This window comes from Prinia subflava, chromosome 10 (genome assembly GCF_021018805.1).
Source record: "Prinia subflava isolate CZ2003 ecotype Zambia chromosome 10, Cam_Psub_1.2, whole genome shotgun sequence".
Lineage (NCBI taxonomy): Eukaryota > Metazoa > Chordata > Aves > Passeriformes > Cisticolidae > Prinia > Prinia subflava.
The window spans coordinates 7213-28664 of NC_086256.1; the positions used below are offsets into that span (position 1 = coordinate 7213).

Here is a 21452-nt window from a genome sequence, read left to right on the forward strand (position 1 = left end):
ACTTTGGTATTTTGGAACTTGAGTTAGGTTAAAATTCTGGTATTTTAAATCTGTGATTTTTAAACATGGTTTTCTTTGGTATTTTGAAATTTTTTTATTATTTTGAAACTAGGTTATTCTGGTTTTTTGGAATCTAGCTTTTTGTAGGTTGAGTTTTTGGTATTTCTGTAGGCCAGGAGTTTGGTATTTTTGTACCTGAGCATTTTGTATCGTGAGGGTTTATTTGATAACCTGCAATTGGCAGGCGTTTGGGGCATCCCAGTTGAGTGCCCTGGCTTCATTTGCCTTCTTCCACCACAATTAACCTGGCATGGGAACTGTTAAATCGCAGAATATACAATGAGATGCTTCCTGAAACAGAAATAAATTCCAGCTGCAGCAAGAAAACCAAGAAAAGACCATACAGGAGTAATTCCATTTTAATAGTCTCCAAATCTCCAATATGTGAAAGGAAAAATAATAGAGTAAGTGTGGCAGTATTACAGCCATTACAAATAGAAACAGTGTTAGTCAGCTGTTCAATGTTGCTTTTTAGTATTTTATGGGAAAAACATTTGGACTAAAACTTCATATCCATAAGTTGCTGTGGGTTACAGGAGATGGAACCTGACACTTAGCAAATTCCATGAAAATCACAGCTTAAAGTTATTCGATGTCTTCTGGCCTCACAGGATGAGGCAGAGGTATAACTGATTTCTTCTCTGTATCTCTGGAAAGAGCTTTTCTCATATCTATAGCAAAAGGAAAAAATGTTATAATAGTAACGCAGTCATCGTACAAAGCTGTATTATGTGAATTCTCCATTAAAATAAGAATTTTTAATCAAGAAAATTTCCTAGAATCATAAAACTATCTCAAGTTGAGAGGGACCCATAAGGATGCAACTCCCTGTTCCACACACTACTACCTAAAATTATATTGCGTGATTAGGAGCATTGTGCAGATTTTCCCTGAACTCTGATCGGCCTGGTGTCACGACCCTTTCCCTGGAGAGATCATTGCAGTTACCAACCACCCTCTCTGTGAAGAGCCTTCTAATGTCCAGTCTGAACATTCCCTGACACAGCTTTGCTCCATCTCCTCATGTCCTGTCACTGGAGAGAGATCAACACCCCCTCCTCTGCTGTCCTGGTCGAGGAAGCTATAGACTGTGATTAAGGCATGCCTCAGCTTTCTCTTCTCCAAGTGGAACAAACTCATGGATACCAGCTGCTCCTCCTGAATCTTGCCCTTGAGACCACTCACCATCTTGGTAGCTCTCCTCGGGACAGAGTAATGTTCTTAATGCTGCTCAATGGCAATGACATCAACTATAAATATGTTATATAAAACAGTGATATAAAACACTGTGTGAAACTCAGCTGAATGGAAAGGAAATGACAGGCTAAAGGGACAAATTTCTGATTTAATGGTAGGTGGTAGGAATAATAGGTGTCTATCCCAGCCCTTGTATTTCACAATACTACATATCATATAGTGCAAGAACAGAAACAATACACAGCCTGGCCATGTAACCCCTTGGGAGGATAATTAATAAAAGGACCTAGAAAGAGGAAGCACCTGGTAGTTCACTTTTGGTAACATAATTAACATTAATTAATATGCTTGTATTTCCATGTTTCTTCCCTTTTAAACTGAAAATGTCACCCAATTCTCTGCTACTGCTGAACACTGGCAACTGTTAATTTATAGGTAGACATCTGAGAAAAAGTTTAAAGTCCCTGCTGTGCGATGAAAGTAAGAAAGCACTGACATTTCTTGCTTATTCTTGTTCTGCAGCTGATTTTGCCAGAGATGCCACAAAACGTGTAAATGGCAAGATTAAGCTTTGTAATTAGTATAATCTTGAGCAGGAAAAGTTATCTAAAGGAGGATACAAAAATCCCAATAATCAGCAACTATCTGAAATTGTTTCATATACCAAAAAAAAAATAGTAATAGTCTTACAAACAAACCCAGAAACCCTCAACATGAGAATCGTTCCATACAATCTGAGACCGAACGAGAACTTACCATAAGCATCTTCATCTGGCTCCCCACTGCTAGCCGAGTAGTACTCTAAGACTGTCCGGTACACACTGTAGCCTAGTTGCTTATACATATTTACAGCAACCTGATTTGATACTCTCACAAAGAGATCGACAAAAAATCCACCCTTTCTTTAGCAGGGGAGGAAAACAAACAAACAAACAAAACCACATTAAGGAATAGCAGGTAAATGTATTTCTGAGTAACAACACATAAATTAAGGTAATGAAACCAAAGCAATTCTAATGAAGTATGCTAATCAAATATCTTTCATAATGTAATAATAGATACACTCCTTTACCAAGAAAAAATTCCAATATAGGCATGGATTTTGTTTTATTTTTGTCGGACAGCCCTTCTACACCAGTCAGTGGGTCCAAAAACTTGAATAGAAAGAACAGGACAAGCTAAACACTCCCACAGGCCTAAATCCATATGATATGATTAAAAAAAAATCCACATTTTATATTGCTTGGATTAGGAGAGTGGAATCAGTTACAAAATTCAGTTGCCATCAGAAGATGACAGACCCTTAATTTCACAAGGCAAATTTTTCAAAACATTATACTATTTTCCAATTTTACCAACCATAGTGGGGTTGCCCTACCAGAATCAGTTAAGAACATTTCCCAGTGGGTTTGTCTGACCCTGAAATTAAATTTTGTCAGATACAAGTAACCAAGCAATGAAGGGATGGCAAGTAAGCTAAGATACCCTCTGCGGTACAAAATTTGTTCGGAATTATGCCTGAAAGCATTGCACAAAGCCCACAGTTACTGAACGAGTATGTTGGAGGTCCTACAGGAAACAGTGCTGCTGTTTCACAAAGCTCTTTTCCTGTCAAGAAATGTTCTTTTACAGAGTATCTCTACTGGAATTTAGGCTACATCCTCCTCACTCTGGCAAGTTAGCTTTCAGAGAAACCCTGAGATTTTAAACTGCTAAGCAACTTCCTTATCGTTTTCTCCAACTATGAAGAATTTCAGAAAATCAGAACACCACGTAAAGCAAAATTCTGCCATGTACACCAGGGACAGATGTCTGCAGAAAGACTACTTTAAAACATTACTTTAAAAGATAAAGAAAAACATACTACTCACTTTTCTGAAATTTCTTCCAGGAGCTCCATCAATTTAGCAGCCAAACCCAGACGTCGAAATTCTGGTGCAACAGAGAGAGCAGTAACGTGTCCATGCCACTCTTCCCTAGCCACAGAGCCTTCGGCTTTGCCCATGACTGTGAACATACAGAGCATCAGCACCTTTGGAGTAATGTACTGCCCGCAGCCAGACAACTTCACAAAAGGAGTAAGCCATGGATAAACACACGTTGCAATGGTTGTGGTAAAGGCTAAAACAGGGATGTTTACGTTCTCACTCTATGATTCAGCTGGCACTAAAAATGGCATTTTGCTCAAATATTACAGCACTTTCTTGACTAGTGTAAAAAAATACCAAACAAGTTTGCAAATTCCTTGCTTGAGGTGACCTCTAAATGCAAATTTTATGCAATTCTCACAAGTCTTCCACTGAACCAAAATTTAAAATCTGACTAAAACAAAGGAGGAGCGGAGGGCTAGAAACACAAAAACTACTATTCCAGCAACTATTTGAGACTTTTGGAGATTACGGGGAATAGAGCTTGGGAAACTTTGCCAGTCTGGCAATAGAAAGCTAAGGCCTTGCAAACACGATGCGTTTAAGGGAAAAAAAAAAAAGAAAAAAGAAAAAAAATGGAGGTGGGGATGGTGTTTTGAAGTTTTTTTGTCTAGTTTCTTGTCTTTCTACACTGGATCAATCCAATGTTAGTTTATTAATGAACATTCACACTTCCACCCTGTGCTTTTTTAGATATCATAGTCACTGCTGATAAGCAACAAGTGTGGTGGATACAGAGAAATGTTCTGTGCAGCACACATATTTTCAGCTTTAGTATGTCAAATACTTTTATTTCCTGGGTTCCTGCAAAAACCATTACTCTGCTTCACCCCGCCTCCTGGCAATTTCCTTTGGCATGACTTCTGAAAAACACAAATATTCCACAGCAAATTACATCCAGGCCCAGAACTTTCCCATACAGGGTAATGCAAAACGCAAGCCCAGCACTTTTATTAACTGTGTGTTGGGGGAGTAGGGACTTAATTTCAGATTACAGAAATACCCATTCACCAAATACGGGTGGATGTTACCACAGCCAAGGGTCCTCGCTGCGCTAGTAACATCAAACTGGAAGCTACGGCCATGAGTCCTGCGTAATACCTTAAGACACTTAAGAAACGGGAAGATGCAACACAACGTTCCTCTTCCATGTTGGATATTTTCTAAACGCGAAGAGTAAGATAAACTCCCGCGTTATAATTCCCGAAATAGGCAACGAAGGGAGACGTTACCGCCGGAACACCCGGCACTCACTGTAACCCATCAGCTCCCCGCCGGGCGCCTCGGCGACGATGAAATACTCGGGCCAGTGGGCGAGGTACTGCAAATAGAAGGGAATCCCGTACTAGGCGCTCGGTTAAGGAGCAACTGCGGACGCCACGGCTGCGCCGCCCGCGCCCAACCCTGCACCCTTGCCCCGAAAAGAAGGATACGGTCTCGGTCAGCGGGTCCAGATTGCTGTGGGGGAAGAGAGCGGCGCTCACCACGGGCCCGAGCCCGGGCCTGCCCCCCGAGGACCCCGTGTGCAGGGGCCCGGGGAAGCGTGCAGGGGCTCGGGGCAGGGAGAGGGACAGCCGGCGCTCACATGTTGTTGAATCGGAAGAGGTCGTCGCAGGTGAAAGCGCGGAGCGTTGTCATGATGACGGTGATCACGACGATGAGTGGCGATAACGACGCTGCCCCGGAAGCGCTCCCGCGCCCAAGGGCCACTTCCGCCACGGAAAGGCGGCAGAGAAGGCGGCCCCGCCCCCGAGACTGTCGCAGCGGGCGGTGCCGAGCGGGGACGGCGCGGGGTCCCCGACCGAGAGCAGCGGGCGGGCGGATGGCACGGCTGAGCCGGCCCGTAGTGGCGTGAGGCGCGGTGGGGCGGGGCCCAGCAGAGCCGCAGTACCAGGAGTGCTCTTGAGCTTGTGCAGCTCCACCCCGAGCGCACTCAGGTTACGCATAACACGACGTGACCGTAATAAGCAAGACTAGCGTATGCAGAAAAAACAACTCTGCATCTGGAAAGATGCCGCTGGACGAGGCCGGACACAGGCGGGAACTACCGGGCCCAGCACATGTTCGCCTCTTGGAATGAATCCCACACCTGCTCTCAGCACCAAAACAGACTGATCCCGAACACCCCTCACCACTTCACTGATACAAGCACCTCGCCCATCCCACGCTGCAGTCTCTCCACCTTACCCCCTGAGACCATTAGTCCTTCAACTTCGCTTTCAGAGGGCTGCACGTCAGAATCAATCCTCAAGAAAGACAACGTCGATTTGACTGTGATGCTGCTGCCATCGGCAGGTAGGTGCCTCTTCACCATTTGCAAAAGCACAGGGCTGGAGGTCATGATAGCCAACACTGACTTCTTCCACAAAAATACTGTCCTCAGTAGTGGACAATACTGCACTCCACCTGTTTCACAGCACCTCCTGTGGCACCCAAAATACCCAAAGAGACAAGATGTCCACTATGCCAATAAGCATTCACCTGCTCCATGTGGCCTGCTATGCCACTTTGCTCATCTCCATCAGCATAATTCAAATGCTGAGCTATTTCTGAATATTCTGCAAGGGGCCCAAATCACTCTAGTTATTCTGAAGGAAGGTTTGCACAAAAGTTTGAGGGTACACTGTGGGCTTGATTTTTGTCTTTGAAAATTCTGCATGAGATGCAGTAAATGGAGCTTGGGTACACGTATTGGGACAATGAAAGATGCCATTCTTGACCTGGAATTTGGAATCAGGAAATGCCAGCAAGGCTATACCACACAGAACATAGCCCGTTGGACTGAAGATCTGTCAGATTTCTCATAATTTAAGGGTCAACGTTTTGGCAGGAGACAGTTGATTCAAGGTCTGTAGTTGTGGTGCAAGAGTGATGGGGGATTTCAGAGTTGCCAGAAGCAGGAAGAGACTGCTTTTCAGGATGGTGGTGGAGGTGTGAAAGTGGATATGAAACTTGGGAGAAGGAATAGACCAATTTAAGGCTGGTTCTTGATCCTTTGAGGTGTTGGCAAATATATAGCTTTATAGCCCTCTCCTGCTTGAGGCATTCTTTTCCTACAGAACTACAAGAACGATGTAATGACACACCCTTAACAGGAGAAAAAGCTCAACTATTCACTTGACTGCTGTGACTAAGGCACTTTCTCCAGCCAAACTGGACTTTGGGCTGTTTTGCTGTACTCAAGATAAAGTCCTTACTTCTGAAGTGCTAAAAGGCACTTTTGTTACTGTGACTGAAGTTGGTTCAAAAGCTGTTCATGGCTAGAGTAGTCTTTACTATTATCAAATTAATTCCCAATATTGTAGCCTAAACCCGTATTTTCTATTCAGTGAGTTTGGGTTTTTATTTTAAATGACTACACATCAATATATAGTTCTACTAGTATGAAAACTGTGCAGGCCAAATGTTGAGTGGCTATCTCTGCTGAGTGAAGTACACGTGAAACAACTTTAGGCCTTACTTAAGCATAAGTATAGAGATTATCAAAGACATACTCCCTTTCATAATTACCTTTTACTGTCTATTACAAGTGGAATATCATTCAGTCTCAGCTAGGATGTGTGGAATGGAAGTTAAGAGGCAATTTTAGCACTTCTATGAAGACAAAGAGGATTTCACTCTTCAGAGAACAAGTATTTTCCTAGCTAATTTTATTTGCAACTACACCATAATCAAGTGTTGACAATTAGTGTCTTAAAAGCTACAAAAGTAGGATTTCAATTCAGCAACAAATTTAGAATCAACTCTATGTTCTATTACAAGTTTTTGTCTGACAGAGACCTTCTCTTGAATGTTTAATGTTAGCAAGATTCACTATACATACTCACGGTATCCTGTATTTCAAGTATCAGTGGAATTTTGTCTAAGGGACTCATCAATAAATGAAGACATTTATATTTAAAAGACCCATAATTGTGGTTTTACTGGTATCCATTACTGTGAGAAGAAGTAGCTGTTTCTCAGTATAGAGAAGTGATGGCAAATGTGAATAGGAAGAATTAAATATGTAAGTGTGCAGTATTAAGTGCACGGCTTAGGTAGGATTTTATTGGGGTTTTTGTTTTGTTTTTTTAAAGTGCTTTGCATGATCCACCGGCAAGAGGCCTGTATGAAGACCAGTACTAGCATGGTTGATATTACAGGAATAGAAAAGGTAAGCATTCACAAAGTCAAGCTTTGATTTGAATATTTAAAAAAAAAAAAAAAAAGCCAAGGCTCATAGATTTAGATACAGAATTGAAATGTTTCTACACATCTTAAATACAACCAAAGAACATGTTACACTCAGATTTATGAGAACCAGCCTGTTCTGATACAAAGTCCACAGCAAAGCGATTGCCTTACTTTCATAATGTAAACACATCTGAAAGAATATACTGACAGTTTCACAGATGACATAAGTAAAACCAAAGCAGTTGGTCATATAAACCTTTTGTCCCTCCAAGGCTTAGCTTACAAGCTCAGGCTGTACGTTTATTCTTTGAAGGACATCTTCTGGCATACAAAAGACAGGATTGACGGCCTTAATTTGTTCTTCTCCTAATAAAGACAGTCCAGCAATACCAAATAAGGTGTGAAATGGATCCACCTGGTAGAAAAAAAGAAAGCTTTTGTCTGTTTACAAAAGTCAGTCAGTTTTTCACTTGTATGGAATGAATTTTTTTGTTTGCCAGCAAGAGGACCAACAACCTCCACGGCTGGGGAAGACAACTGAATAAACTTCCATTTGTGCTAACATCTGTTGACAGGCAAGACAACTTCCATAGCAGGCATTTACAATACTATGACTTACTCAGGAATGCTTGTCAATTATCTGCTGCTAAGACAATTTTCAACTCCTGAGTTAGAAAGAAAGCACTCACATTTGTCTATTAGCATGCAATATCACAGGGTGGTAGAAGCAAAAATAATTAACATTTTAAAAGTAAACTGGATCATCTACATGTACCACTTTCATAAATTCCCCATTTGTTCTTCAGAAACATCATAATGCTCTTTAATGGTCTCCAAATACAGAGTTCTGCTGTAAAGCCTCAAGAGGGAAGCAGCAACCTGTTTTGCTAGAAAACCTCTCAGAACTATAAATAGAACCCAAAACTCCTCCAGACCTCTACTCCTAAAACCACACAAACACCACCCCCCATCTATCTCCCACAAAACAAACAAATGAAGAAACAACCCAAACACAAAATCCACCAAAAAGACAAGGTCTGTTAGGAATAAGTTTCTGCAGGAACAAAGCAAAAACCGGGGCATCAACATTTCTACAGGAATGGAAATTTCTGCACTTCAGCAATCAAAATAACAGGTAAAAATAATATGAAATGATAGCTAATATAATGTAGAAAAAAATCTCCCAAAGGTGCTCTCTTTAGATACAGATCAGAGCTCTCTGCAGAGCTGCTCTTCCAAGGAGACAGAAATATTTCAGTACTCAAAGCTAGAAAAACATTTTGACTTCAAGTTCTGGGCTTTTCTTGGAGAATTCTTTAAAGGGAAAAGGTCTTCCTGTATGCTCCTTAGAAATACAAAACTTTTCCTATTTTAAGAATACAAAACCACTTTCCAAATGATAGATCAAAGTTAATAGATTTTTCTCCCAACTGGAAATAAGGTAGCTGCTTGCAAAAAGAATATAAAGTTACTTTATTTTTTAATGCATTTGTGGAGAAGGGAGCAGACATGTGCAGCTGCAATAAAAACAGTTAATACCTCTCCAGACCATTAACAGATAAGCCAAGTGTTCGACAGGAACTGCGATGAAGTCTCATAAGACTTTTTATTTTATCTGTCCAGCACTCTTGGAAGATACAAACTTTGTTTGCCATTTCCCTGAGATAATATCAATTACTTCCACTTGACACCAGAGAGAACAGACTGGCCAAGTCATAACTGCTCTCTCAACAAGCAAAAAATCCACACCACCAGCTGCTTAGTTGACAAGGTTATCATAAAAGCTTCTTCCTCCCTCAGCTAGACAAATGCCAGCTACAAGATTTATTCAGTGGCTGGGCTAGCAAAGAATGAAAATTACTGTATAGAGATTCCTAATAAAAACTCATGATTTATTCAGATCAGACAACACCACCAAGAGAGTTGAAGACTACTTAACCTACACCAGACTTTAGCTTGCAGATTATTTCACAAAACAGTAATAAACCCAAAACCCCCACACACCCACCAGAAAACCCATTAGCAAACAGTATTTTTACACAGATCTTCCAAACGATCTTGTGAGAAATGGTTTGTGTTGCATGTGTTATGGGAATGAAACAATTTTGTAAGGAACGGCAACTGACTTCATTGGGGAATGCAAGCGCATTATAAAGAATGTGCTCCCCAAGTACACCTTCAATGGCAATTCTAACCTATTCTTCTTTCAGAGTAAACTGCAGCCTCTGCAAAACCCACCTGCACCATGAGCTGAATTACACTCAAACAAAAGTTGAAATTTTCATGAGTATTTTGTTTAGAAAAAATATTTACTTACCATATCTCCCGGTCTGTCAGCAAATCCTCCGGTCTCCTCATCCTGACAAGCCAAAATAAAGCTGCGCAGTTTCTCTCTGTCAATCCACTGTATCCTACCAATCATCTTCAAAGAAGCAAGCACCCACCACGAATAACATACATCAGGTAACTGGTGAACAGAGAAGAAGATTAATATTTTATTTGGTTTTAAACATAATGTTGCAAATTTTACTGGTAATTCTTCACATTACCAGGTATGTGGTCATAATACTCTTGTAAAGACACAACACTTGAGAGTGTCTTTGGAATAAATGAGTTTCTTGACAGAGTGTCTTTTCAGTGGGCTTCTGTTTTCAGAAAGGGAAAGTATCTTTTTCAAACTTCTTCCCTTCTTCAAGAAACAAGACCACAAGAATGTGATTTTTAAAGACTTCACCTTCCATGAGAGAGGCTGAAAAACCACAGCACTTTTTTCAAGAGGAACTACAAAGAAGTTCATATCAACTATTTGTATTTTGGGGGCAAGGGAGGAAGCAGGGGAATCTGTCGGTTGATTATCTATTTGCCAGAGATTATTCTAGGTTACACAAATTTCTAGTGTGATGTGGAACACTATGACACTCAGGATTTACATCCATTAAAACAGTAATTTTTATACAAATTCTATAGAAAAGATCATTCCTAAAGTCAGAAAATATTAAAGACATAGTTTAACATGATGACAGTTCAAGTGGTCAGCAAGGCATCCTTCACCTTCAGTATGTGTACTTTGCTATACTGAGGACTCAAACAAAGCATAGCTGAGGACTGCATGACAAGTGTTAGTAACAAAAGAATCAGGATGAAGGCCTGAGTTCTTTGAAAAGTTTACTAAATGTTTTATAGAAGTCATGACATTTTGCAGAAGTAGTTCAGCTTCAGAAAAAACAATCTCTATTGAGGTTTGAACAAAGAAAAGAAGCCACACAATACCTTTTCTGGTCGTCCGTTGAGACCTCCAGAAGGTAGCTGACGTTCACAAAGCCACCAACCCAGCAAGTCAACATTTACTTGATGCAACTGGTCTGTTATAGCCAGAAATCCTGTGCAACAATAGATCTAAAATTACAGACATAAATTTTTTGTATTTTTAAAAACTAAGTATAGTTTAGTAGACTAAATGCAGGAATATCTCAAAGCAGCAATACAGTCATGTAAACCATGCAAAATAAGCTTGCCCACATTCCAACTTTTAGTTTCAGCAACTTTTTCTTCAGAAAAGTATGTTATTGTTACAGCTACTTTTGCAAAAAAGTACCAGCAACACAACTGAATTACACAGCAGTAGTATTTTACTAATATAAGACACCAATACAAGGTTTAGAAAGTGATCCTACGCGATCTAAGAGAGCCATGTAATTTTATTTTAAAAACACAGACTCTCAAGCCAGAGTAGTCAAACAGACTTCTGCAGGCTGGATATGGCCTTTATCAAAATTTTGCATGCAGTCTATGGTTTGTTCCTGTACCTGCTTTTTACCCTAATGCTTGCAGAGAGTAAACAAAAGACCAAATGAATTCCCTAGCAGAAACAGGTGAACCCGGATCATTAACTATCTTAGCAATTCCCTGTATGTTTAGTCATGTCACACTTAGTTTCAAAGTGCCATGTAATGTATCTGCCTTGACTAATCCCCTTTTAATAATTACTTTAAAAATTAATAATTTTTTTTCCTGGGGGATAACATTTACAGTGCAACAGCATACTTTGGTCACATAACACGTGGTCACTAAGAAAGCAGCAAAGCACAAAAAGCCAAGAATCATAAGATCGTTAAGGCTGGAAAAGACCTCTAAAATCATCATGTTCAACCTTAAACTTAATACCACCAAATAACACTAAATCATATGACAAACTGTCACATCTACTCATTTTTGAACACTTTCTGGGATAGAGACTCCACCACTTTCCTAGGGAGCCTGTTCCAATGTTTAACCACTCCTTTGGTGAAGAAATTCTTCTGAATATCCAACCTGACTCTCCTGCAGTGCAACTTGAGGCCATTTTCCCTTGTCCTGTTACTAACTGACTGGGAGAAGAGACCTTGCCACAACCTCCTTCCAGGCAGTTTAGAACAGTAAAGACCTTCTTTGGTCAGGAGTAAACACTCCAGTATTCTCAGCTGCTCCTCACAGGCCTTATGTATCAGCCCCTTCCCCAGCTCCATGACCCTTCTGTAGACATGTTCCAGCCCCAGAATGTCCTTTTGGGAGTGATGGGCCCAAAACTGCCCTCAGGACTGAAGTGTCCCAGCAGTGCCAGCACAGGGGACGGCACTGTGGGCCCTGCTCCAGTGACCACACTGTGACTGGCACAGCCCAGATGCCAACAGCCTTCTTGTCCACTGGCACACATCTGGGCTGATGTTCAGCACCCTTAGGTCCTTTCCTGCTGGGCAGCTTTCCAGCCACTCTTCCCCAGAGTGGAAGTGCACCCAACCGGAGCATCCCACGGGGTTGTTGTGACACAAGTGCAGCACCCAGCACTTGGCCTTGTTGGACATCACACAGTTGGCTCTGGCCCATGAATCCCACCTAGCCAGACCCCTTTGCAGAGCCTTCTGCCTTCACATGAATCAAAACTCCCACATAAACTGGTCCTTCCTGTGACCTTACTGAGGATGCACTCGATTCCTTTGTCCAGACCACTGATGAGGATATCAAACAGGACTGGCCCCAAAACTGAGCCCTGGAGAATCCCATTAGTGACTGGATTTAACATCATTCCCCACTACTCTCTGGGTCCAGCCACGCAGCCTATTTTTCATGCAGCCAAGACTGCACCTGTGGATTGCAGCTTCTCCAGGAGAATGCTGTGGGAAAGCATGTCAAATCCTTACTCAAGTCTGGGTAGACATATCCACTGCCTTTCTCTCATCCACTAGGCAGGTTACCTGGTCACAAAAGATCAGATTTGACAACATTCCCAGAAAACTACTGAACTTCCATGGAGGTGAGAGGGAATTTTTTAAGGTGTATGTGAATAAACGCAACAGATGTAATCCTCACAGGAAATGCCTGCTGCAAACAGAGTGGGTTCAGCTGTTGACTTCCTCAAACACTAGAACATGGTCTATCCTTTCAGACTATATGGGCAATGCTACTGTACATAAAACGGTAAGTAAGTACATGTAACAGATTTAACTTTTTTCCTGAATTTAAACAAAGAAGGGGCAGGAAACCCAACACTTGTCAACAAAATGCCTCTAGTATTTTCATGTGATGAGGTGAATCCTGGCTATGGCATTACTCACCATAATTATGCAAAATAAATGGGTAACTACAACAGCATTAAAAGGTGATTTTTTTCACACATTTAGGTTAAGTGCGCTAAACTCTTCCATGAAAAGAAATAAAAATATGAAAGGTAAATTTAAATTTAAAAGTATTTAAATTATGTACATTTCCCGTTGAAAGAAGCTATTTAGATTGTCTTCCTCAGGAGATTCTGTAATTTGTTCCAATTATACCACTGCATTTTCTTCTCAAGTAGATTTTATTTTACTGAGCTTTTTTCAGAATTCACTGTCAACAATAACAGTGCACAACACTAGTGATTCCAGATGATAAATATTCCCATTACTAAGTTTGGCATGTCATCTTAAAACTGACTTTCCTCAAAAATTAAGTAATGCTCGACAGGCTTGGTGTCTCATTTTTATTTGGGTTCATTGCCTGATAAATCTCAAACATACTATATGATTGACCTTTATGTCTCATTATGATCTGTATCAGAAACAGTTATAAATCTTGTTCACTGTCTCCACTGATACCAATTTCAAATTCTCTTAAAATCCTGATGCTAGCAATCTCAAAATCACTATGCAAAGACTGAAATACAGTCCTAAAAGCTATTCCATTACAATATTTTTTTCTACCTAGACTAAACTCTCGAGTCTCAACTAGCCTTCTCAGATTAGATTACATATCCGTTCACTTATTTTAACTAAGATACTAGAATCAGGCATTTGGGGAACAAGAGGTTTGTTATCAATTGTCATTACTGATACATGTTGTAAAGAAACATTTATAGGCAGTATGTGATGCTTGCTAATTTAAAATATTTCCATAAAGAGAAACTCACCTGTCCTGCATGTGATTCAGAACCTGGTCTACAACCAAATCCTCCATCAAAGTTCATACAGGACAAAACAAATTCCACTGCTTTTCCCACATCAATAGCATCCAGCTTTCCCTGAAAGTCAGAAAATAGTGAATGCACTTGATATTCTACCAGGCTGATCTTCTGCAGAAACTTCAGCAGTACCAAAGAACAGTACCAATCAATTCTCTACTTGTGCAAGTGATGGTTTAGGACTTACCAGAAGTGCAAGAGTTGCTGCAGCACAGAAAGAGAACCTTGTATCTATTTCTCCTATAATGCAGGGGGTAAGGAATGAAACAAGTTTATTTTTTCAACAAACATACATTTAAATCACTACTGAAAATACGGAACAAAATGTTAAAATCCTAGGTTCCGCATCAAAAAACAAAAATTGGCTAAAACCCCCGCCCATAAAATTTAATTTTCCAGCTTATCAATGATTTCCCCAGTATTTAAGTGATCTGTATGTTTTACTATGCATAAAATGCAACAACTCATTTAGAGCTGGACAGCTATATATCCAAATCAATTCAGCTAGTGGTAATTTACAAACAACTGTTTAATTTTAGAGTTTATCTGTACTGCTCCACAGATAATTGCAGTGCAATGGAAATAATGCAAAAATGATCAGACAATTCTTGCTCTGCCTTAAATCCAGCCAGAAGTAGAAGCCATTTCTTGTTTTAGGGGAAATCTAATTAAAGTTACAAGGCTTCTTTTGCATGTTTGTACCTGGAAGAAAAATCAAAGCCCCCAGACCTATAACAGAAGGACTGCCTGTCAAGTTCAGTATAACTCTTGTAGCACAAACTCCAGGCAATTATTACTTGAAGTCACAATTTAAAATTGAACTGAGCTGCAAACATTCAGCTTCCTGATCGAACTTTTGCAAGACTTCTCTTCTTAATAATTTTAATAATCAAACATCTGCTGCTCTGTCTGACATCAGGAATCACACTCCTTCAGCCGAGCCTCTTGGAAATAATGTCAATCCATTGTGCAATCGGTACACTTGTGACAATACTTCAACAAAAAGGATGCAGCAAACTATTAACCAATTTAGCACACAGAATATCATCTACTTTTACAGTAGCATACATATATTGCTAAGATCAGTTGCTGAATTTTACCTGAACAAGAGTGATATGCAATAGATGCTCTTAAAATTTAGGTCTTCTATGGTGATAAATACTTTTAGAGTGACTAAATATTTATGCCACAGCTTAAAAATGCCATGTTTGTTAATAAAGAATTTATATGCAGAAGGAAAATCACTATTAACAGAAGTTCATGAGTACAAACCCAGTTTTTTTCACTTTCACATAGTGAAAAATCCTTTCACAGTTGACATGGATATAGATCATTACTACCATCAGATAGCAAGTATAAAACATTCTTTATGAAACAGCATATCTAGTATATCAAAGTACTGTTAAGTTAAAAATGCCCAGAAGTTTTCTTCTTTAAGAACTGGACACTTTATTCTTAATACAAGAATGGAACTGAAGTTGAGAATATTTATAAAAGGAATGAAACATAATTCTGTCCTTCACAAACGCTCATTTTTCATGACTCAGAAAATGTGTTCATGTGTAATACATACGCAAAAACACCACTGAAGGAAACTTAACTTTACAGACTTACACAAGTCAAGCTAGACACTAGTATTTAAAAGAGCTAAAAATTACCCCATTCATCTCCAGCAAACGATCCATCTTCTTTTTGCAAGCTCTGTATATATTCAACAATTTTATTTACATCAACTATATGGAGACTATCATATAAGATAAGAATCTGGGGGGGGAAAAGGACACAGTAACAATCAAAGAGAAGAAAAAATCTAAAAAAAAATATTTCTTAGCAAAAAAAAATCATAGATTTATAAAATACTTGATTTAATTAACTCTGAATACTCTTTCGTAAAGTTTACTAAAGTAAACTTTTTCTTCCACTTTAGTAGTTAATCTCTGCACTGTAGATTGTCTCTATCCTAAAACTTTAGGACATTCTCAAAGGGAGATACAAACAATTCAAACGGAACTCTTCCATACTTTGTTACTTTCCAGTGTTGAGATCTCCTTTCAAAAGCATAACTGGGTTTATTTATGTTAGCAATATGTAGAATGGAGATTTGATTGCAATTAATATTGTCATGGGACAATGACACCCTTAGGTGTAGCAATTTGTAGTTTTGCACTGCGGCTACTTGGATATATGTATGTTAAGCTGCTCGTTACTAATTCCACTTACAGTGCAAACTCATCAACAATTATTAATTTCAAAGTATTAGATTTTTATTTCAATTCAATTTTTAAATATAACAAATAGAACCAAAAATGCAATAATTTACAGAAAAGTAGGAATAATATGATTATATACCAGCTGCACAGTGAATATATTCTGGAAAAAAAGTGAGGGGTACAGTAGGAAGTGCAATTTTCAAACCAGCACTGATTTAAGCCAGCAAATCTGTACAACACAATGTGTTGTGAAAACAACAATACTGTTTCTGAGTCCCATCTGACTTCATGTTTTTACTCATAACTTGCACAATTGCTAAAGAGAGTAATTAAGAATTTATAATATATAACAAAATGAAAAAAACCCAAATAACCAGTTGAAACTAAGCAATATTATAACACCAGTCCTGAAAAACACTGGACACTCTGACTTTAAACCTAGTTAGCTGTACTCTTTAAATTGTTAGATAAAATTTAAGTCTTATGGAAAATTAAAAAAAAAGAATGTACAACTCCAACAGAAAATATATAATCACAGCATGCACCCTAAATGCAAATCTGAACAAATTACTATTAACTGTGATCGCAAGAACATATGACGTGACCCTTTAAACATCCTGGATAGGCAGACAGGACTAAACAGTGTTTGTTCACTAAGACCACACATACTCACTAAGATTTGCTGGTTAAGTTTACCACAAAAACTTTACATCAGCATTTGTGAACACTTTTTCAGTTTGCACACCTACAGCTCAATTTAGTTAACATGAAAATTTCTCCTAGTAATATCAAGTCCATATTCAAGAACTAACATCTCTAATATGTAAGGTAACAACCTCAAATTGTATGGCCTTTATACTGAATTGGAATTTGTGAAAGGAGCTAGATTGGACAGTTTGGAAAAGTTCAGACATCACAGCCTGAAGAAACTTTAGTGTCCTAGTTCTCACAGTATTCAGAGTAATACTAGTGCTGAAGTGGTAATAAAGATCAACCTTAGCACATCCTGTCCTACCTAAGGGGTTCAAACCCAATACCTTAAATCCAGCATAGTTTCTGCCTAGAAAACAATGCCATATTATTTATTTGTAATGCCATTCAAATACTTCATCCATAAGACTGAATGAGAGATGCACACTGCAAGCAATCAAGTTAATTGTTCAGAAGTGTTTGAGCCTTTTCAGTACTTTTTCACACAATGGTTTGCATGAGCAGAACAAACCAAAACAAAAAACAGAAAAAAACAAAGGCACAAGCAATAGTGAGGAAAAAAGTCTATAATGGAGATAGTCGCAGTGAAAAAATAAGTTTGAGAATTGCTTCTTATCAGGGGGAGCATAGGTGCCAAATAAATAAATTAAGTGTTCAACAGACTAGTACAATTTTTAAATTATACACTCCCAAAAAGCTCATATAAAAATAAAAGATTTTACTCTTATTCTGGTCATACTTATCTGTCACCTCAGTGTACACAAAGAATATTTCATAAAATCAAAAATTATCCATAAAATGCTCCAGTAAAACCTGTAGTTCAGGAGTATTTCAAGATTAACGTACAAAATTGGCAACAATGCAGTAACCATTAAAAGTAAAACATTCCCAAATATGACAATGTTTAGAAAGTGATACAGCTAAATCCTACAGTTTTGTCCATTAGGTATTTTTTTATTAAGATACTGAAATAATTTTTGTCGTGGGCTTCTAACAGTAACTGGTTCATAAATCTGCAATCATCAAAATCTTAATCACAAACACTTTTTCTAGAATTACCCTGCTACACTTACCTGGACAGCACTGAGGGTATACAGAAGATGAGGATCATGACCTATGCTGGCACTTATTCCACCACATTCATGTTGACATGATTTGATGAATGACAGAATTTCTTCTTTGTTCATTCGGTGCAGCTGGCCGATGAGATCCATTGCTGTCAGCCCCCAGTACACACCACTCATCCTCAAATACTCCGACATACAGTATTCCTAAACAATGCATTATTTTAGTCCTTAGATGAGATAAACACACCATCGATATAGCGCAATGAAAATACATTCGTTAACTTTCACAAATAGCTTTTAGTTAGTCAACCATCTTCCATCCATTTAGCAACTACACATCAGCCACTCACAGATATTCTGTACATCATACACGTGTATACACACACTCATACATACAGGAAAATGCACATGTAGATACCAACACATACTACGTTCCCTTCCTCCGTGTATTTTTCTAGTTCAAAGCATCAAGCGCAATGTCAAATTAGGCACAAACAAGTAGCTGTGTGCCAGTTCACTTCAGATCACTTATTATCTTGGCATTCAAAGAAGCCCTCAAATTGCCACCCCAACTAGCCTCAAAAAAGTAACAACTCTATTATTTCCAAGTGCCAAAACACTCACAAGTTGAAGTTGCACTAGGAAGTGAAATTTTACATTGAATTCTCTTACATTGATTATATCACCTACACTACCTAAACATTATTTTTTACATGCAGTACAATCAACAAGCAACAGTGCTTGGCATGCTTTAGTGAACACCAAAGGTAAAGTGCAACTTTTCTTCACATAAGCAATTATTAATAATTTTCACCTGCTGGAATGGGAATCTCCTTGTTGTGGACTACGTCTAACCTATGACTATAAAATTGATATAAGTTGTCCCATCAAAAGAGTAATGTGCAAATGCAACTCTACTTGTGCATTCTAGTGGATGAGAAAGCTAGCAGCTCGTTTCTCAGGTCTCAGAGTAATTATAGAGCTAAAATGATAATCTTCAAATTTATAGTCAGATAATACATGCCAAAACTCATCACAGACCTAGAAAAATTTAAAAAGACACCTTTATTTTATACTTTGGATTGCAGGGTAAAAAACAATTAGCTTGTCAACATACATCTAACCCTTAACTCTGAGCAAATAAATAAAGGTTATTACTGTTAACAAAACCACAGCTGTACAGTAACAAACTGATACCTACATAGTCATCTTTTCTTGTTCCATATGAAGCTATATAGTCCGCATGTTTTTCTGAAAGTAATGTGCTTGGGGCATTGGGTTTTATTATAACATCCTTTTGCGGTGTCCCCTGTAAAAAGCACCAACAAGTCAGTTGCAATATCAGGTCAAAAGGTTTTAGCAGCTTGGTATAATATAGCCAACATCGGTGACTGCGACTATGGGGAAAAAACATCTCTCTAGCTATGCTGAGCCTCGGTCAGGTTGCATTTCTCACGCCATCATTGTTTAGCCTGGCTAAACCCTTCCCCGGGAAAGGCTGCGAACCGAACCTTGCAATAAAGCTAAGAAATAGCACCAGCTCGCCAAGAATAACCCGAAGTGCCGGACGCAGGAGCCCTTCCCCGGGCCCGGCCGTGCCGCCCCACGGCCCCACGAGGCCCGGCCCAGCCCGCGCGCTCCCGGGGCCGCTGGAAAGGCGAGCGCCACTCCCGTCCCCCCGAGCGGACCCAGTGCGATTCGCGTGCCCCCAACGCCGACACAGCCGCGCGCTAGAAAACAACGCGTTCCCGCAGGCGAGACGAGCCGCAACACGGAGCCGTACACTTACCATGTTCTCCGCACGCACAGGAAGAGGCAAAGCGGAAGGCGGTGGCCGGCGGAGCCTCGCTGTGCCCACTCGGGCCCCGCCCGCCGGCGGCTGCGCGGAACCGAGCGGCGCTGCGCGCAGCGGGTCCGCGGCCCTGCGCTGTGGCCTTCGGGGCGCCGGGAGAGGTTGTAGCGTTCTGCCTTGCCGCGGACAGTCAATTCTGAAACAGGTAGTAAATTTAAAGTACACTAACTCCAGCTGTGTACTTTCTTGCATCACAGCAAACAGGACAGCCTTTAGAAATAACTTTGGTTTCCTTCCTCAGCTCTGTGGAAAAGCAAATCCAAGAATTTAGTCACAGGTAAAAATAACTGTCCGTGTGTTTAAAACTGTCTCTCTTGCTTCCTAATTGAAACTATCCTGGGTGATTATGTTCGTGATTACCAATTCTTGGTGCTGGCATATGTTCCTCCTGAACTACACCAGGCAGGAACATCAAACAGGAAGTACTATGTATAATGCTGGGTTGCATTGGACAGTCAAAAATAAAGTCTATTACTTATATATGTCGAATACTTACCAAAGATGTTGCAGTATGAGTCTTCCTGGAGGAAAGTCAGTAATTTATAGAAGACTAAACGCTTTCTTTAAAGAACTAACTTCCCAGGTAGCTTACCCAAGAAGTAAGGATTGCAGAGCTTCTACCTGATGACAATAACAGTACCATCCAGTACTAAATTCAGATGAGACATGAAAGAGACCAGACAGAGGCAAGGACATTTTGGAGGGAAATTGGAAATGAATTAATAGTATTATTGAGGTTTAAAGGTACCTCTTGAAATTATGGAGCACAACCCATCTTCACCTAGGCTTAGCTAGGGCAGGTTGTTCAAGACCACTACCTGTTGAGTTTTGAGTGTCAGATGGAGACTCCACCACCTCTGCCAGCATATGACATTCCTCACAATAAAATAATAAGTTGTGTTCCAGTGGAATCTCATGTATTTTAACTTGTTCCCATTGTCTCTTGTCCTGTCAGTGGGTACTGCTGAGGTTGACTCCCTCCTCTTAATTGCATCCCATCAGGTATTTATGCACATGGATAAAATTACCTGAGCTTGCTCTTGTCCAGACTAAAAAGTTAGCCTCTTCTGATGCTTGAGGCTCTTAATATTTTTGTGGCCATGTGTTAGACTCCCACCTTTAATTCCCTATCTTTCTTATACAGGGGAGCCTAGAACTTGATCCAGTACAACTTCCTTGTGAGGGGAAGAGGGGCAGACACTGATCTCATCTCTCTGATGCTCAGAGATACAACCTGAAGGAATGGCTGGAGCTGAGTCAGGAGGTTTATGTTTGGTATTATGGGAAAGTTCTTCCCCCAGAGGGTGGGCAGGCACTGAACAGGCTCTCCAGGGCAGTGGTCACGGCCTCAAGGCTGCCACAGCTCAAGCAGCATTTGGACCATGCTCTCGGGTACAGGGTGGGATTTTTGTGCAGGGCTAGGAGTTGGACTTGATGGGTCCCTCCTAACTCAGCGTACGCTGTGATTCTGTGTTTAAATACACTGGGTTTAAAATAAAAAACATTGTACGTCATTGTTAAGGGAAAGCTACACATTTTCACTTGAAGTGATTCATTTAATATGTACATGCCTCAGAGTGTAAAGGCCAGATTCTCTCAAGCTGATACTGATACTGCTGGATAGTTTATAAATCCTCAGCACAGACACATGCAGACAGTAGCAATGCAGGCCTTCCTGCTGCTCAGCTGGAACGGCTGTTCAGCTGCCTGGGGCAAGAGCATAGAGAAACTGAAATGGGGCTATTAACATACTTTGGAAATTATATTTTGGGTTAGTTGTTC

The 21452-nt window shown here is 39.9% G+C and overlaps 2 protein-coding genes, 1 long non-coding RNA gene and 1 other non-coding gene across 5 annotated transcripts; 1 reads left to right on the plus strand and 3 right to left on the minus strand.

The window, feature by feature from the left end:
* Positions 1-403: 403 nt before the first annotated feature.
* NAA20 (N-alpha-acetyltransferase 20, NatB catalytic subunit) lies at positions 404-4906 on the minus strand. 2 transcript variants are annotated; one of them, XM_063406823.1, is made up of 6 exons: positions 4771-4906; positions 4619-4643; positions 4440-4530; positions 3129-3264; positions 2014-2159; positions 404-731 (listed from the first exon to the last, which is right to left on the minus strand). In XM_063406823.1, exons 1-6 carry the CDS (start codon positions 4821-4823, stop codon positions 646-648), a joined length of 537 nt encoding a protein of 178 aa, XP_063262893.1. In that variant the 5' UTR covers positions 4824-4906; the 3' UTR covers positions 404-645. The 2 variants fall into 2 exon arrangements, with proteins under 2 accessions (XP_063262893.1, XP_063262892.1); XM_063406822.1 differs by lacking the exon at positions 404-731 and having other exon boundaries at positions 1603-2159.
* A 1912-nt stretch (positions 4907-6818) lies between these two features.
* RABGGTB (Rab geranylgeranyltransferase subunit beta) lies at positions 6819-19732 on the minus strand. Its single transcript, XM_063406821.1, has 9 exons — positions 19608-19732; positions 19020-19127; positions 17825-18022; positions 15489-15594; positions 14018-14070; positions 13780-13890; positions 10629-10754; positions 9676-9825; positions 6819-7773 (listed from the first exon to the last, which is right to left on the minus strand). Exons 1-9 carry the CDS (start codon positions 19608-19610, stop codon positions 7633-7635), a joined length of 996 nt encoding a protein of 331 aa, XP_063262891.1. The 5' UTR covers positions 19611-19732; the 3' UTR covers positions 6819-7632.
* On the minus strand, positions 18778-18860 carry LOC134555811 (small nucleolar RNA SNORD45). The gene has a single exon (XR_010081503.1). It is a non-coding gene; the product is annotated as a small nucleolar RNA SNORD45 (small nucleolar RNA).
* Positions 19713-21360, plus strand: LOC134555333 (uncharacterized). Its single transcript, XR_010081410.1, has 3 exons — positions 19713-19815; positions 19912-19947; positions 20815-21360. It is a non-coding gene; the product is annotated as an uncharacterized LOC134555333 (long non-coding RNA).
* Positions 21361-21452: the final 92 nt, after the last annotated feature.

Bases quoted from the DNA above. Each gene is read 5' to 3' on its own strand.
- NAA20 (XM_063406822.1), bottom strand. From the start codon at position 4,823: ATGACAACGCTCCGCGCTTTCACCTGCGACGACCTCTTCCGATTCAAC. The intron at 4,644-4,770 runs GTGAGCGCCGGC...CTTCCCCCACAG, and splicing joins CTCTTCCGATTCAACAACAT to CAATCTGGACCCGCTGACCG. The intron at 2,160-3,128 runs GTGAGTAGTATG...CCCCTGCTAAAG, and splicing joins CTGGAAGAAATTTCAGAAAA to AAAGGGTGGATTTTTTGTCG.
- RABGGTB (XM_063406821.1), bottom strand. The intron at 18,023-19,019 runs GTAGGTATCAGT...TGCATTGTTTAG, and splicing joins GAACAAGAAAAGATGACTAT to GAATACTGTATGTCGGAGTA. The intron at 7,774-9,675 runs GTAAGTAAATAT...TTTTTCTACCAG, and splicing joins CTGACAGACCGGGAGATATG to GTGGATCCATTTCACACCTT.